Below are 1556 nucleotides of genomic sequence, written 5' to 3'. Positions count from 1 at the left end.
TTTGGATTGCTTCCAGTACCTTGCTATTACAAAAGGCCTTGGTATTTTAGAATAAACATTCCAGTAATCACAATCACATTTGCCTTGCTTTACTCACCCATCTGTCTGGTTTGACTTCAGATCTGGAATTGAATTTTGATGCTTCTGAGGCTGCAAGAAGCCAAATGATGATTCCTTCTTTGCCTTTATCACTGTTACAGGCAACAAGATCGATCTGGCTGAAAGGAGAGAGGTCTCTCAGCAGAGAGCTGAAGAATTCTCAGAAGCTCAGGACATGTATTATCTGGAGACCTCAGCCAAGGAATCTGACAATGTGGAGAAACTCTTCCTTGACTTGGCATGCCGACTCATCAGTGAAGCCAGGCAGAACACACTTGTGAACAATGTATCTTCGCCCTTACCTGGAGAAGGGAAAAGCATCAGCTATTTGACTTGTTGTAATTTCAACTAAAGGCTCAGGCAAGGAGACAAAAAAGGAATCAGCAGCTGCCCTGATGGGCCACCAATGGCTGGGGAGATCTGGCGATGACTGTGGCTCCTGCTCGCGGACCTTCTGACTCCTGTGGGCTCCTGAGCTTACAAAGCATGGCAGGCCAAGGGCCTTGTCCACAGGCCAGCGTTAGCAGAACATAAAATGGTTTCACCCTTTTGCAGTCTGGAGTTGGAGCAAAGCAAAAATTGCACGAGGCGCTCCATGATCTGCAGAGCATGTTGCTTTTATTTTTTTAAAAAGCAAGTAAAAGCGCATTCCTGAACACAGTCCAGGGGGAAATGTACTGTAGAAATCCCTCCTGCACACCAGTGAGTGCATGTGGGGGCTGTTCTTTAGGGCTTCAGTGGTAATCTCCTGGGGGCCCCGGTTTTCTCGTCTACCAGATAAACCAAAACTGGGAAGGCCAAGTACTTTCTCTGTGGTGCGTGTTGATGACCGCATGGAGATTTTAAAAAGTGTTATTTCTCTTGTCCACAGGCACTTTCAAGAACTTTGGGATGTAAAAATGAAATGAAACCTTTACCCATGACCAATAGTAACAATCATTGTTAATATATACAAGCTCCATGACTCCTTTTGGTGCTAATGGTTCCGCTGTTTCACAGACCAAACGTTTTAGTACATTGATGTCCTTAAATGTATTATGTAGAAATGAAAAAAAAAAAAAAATGGGGAAGTCCATAAATCAGCACTCTTTCTCAAAGTCTCAGTACTACCTTTTTCTAGGGTGGATCTGTTTGAAAAGGGAATACTTTTTCTTTCATGTTCCCTTCCAAATATGTACTATTTTCTTTCTGTATTCCCTCACCTTTCCTGACCTTTAAGTAAATGAAAAAGTTTAAAAAATGAAAAAAATAATACGAATGGCTGTTGATATTCTAATATGAAATATTAGCTCTAAGACATTGAGTAATATGAGAAAACAGGCAAGATCTGACCAAAATACTGTGGTTTAATGGACTGCAGTGCAGGGTTCCAAACAGAGCACAGTCCTTGATAGCAGGTCACATCTTATACTTCTTGGTACTATCCATCTTGGACAGACCAAGGCTTAGGATTTTAT

At 42.0% G+C, this 1556-nt stretch overlaps 1 protein-coding gene across 2 annotated transcripts in view; it reads left to right on the top strand.

Annotated features, from left to right (window-relative positions):
• Positions 1–1181, top strand: part of RAB30 (RAB30, member RAS oncogene family) — an 84372-nt gene extending 83191 nt beyond the window's left edge. For both annotated transcript variants that reach the window (XM_012558155.2, XM_023739762.1), the window contains exon 5: positions 201–1181. In XM_012558155.2, coding sequence (XP_012413609.1) covers positions 201–451 — 251 coding nt within the window. In that variant the 3' untranslated portion in view covers positions 452–1181. The remainder of the gene's footprint in view (positions 1–200) is intronic.
• The last annotated feature ends 375 nt before the right edge of the window (positions 1182–1556 follow it).

The sequence above is a fragment of the Trichechus manatus genome, unplaced genomic scaffold, assembly GCF_000243295.1.
Source record: "Trichechus manatus latirostris isolate Lorelei unplaced genomic scaffold, TriManLat1.0 scaffold00140, whole genome shotgun sequence".
In the NCBI taxonomy this organism is placed as follows: Eukaryota; Metazoa; Chordata; class Mammalia; order Sirenia; family Trichechidae; genus Trichechus; species Trichechus manatus.
This window is presented reverse-complemented; position numbering and strand designations above follow the sequence as displayed.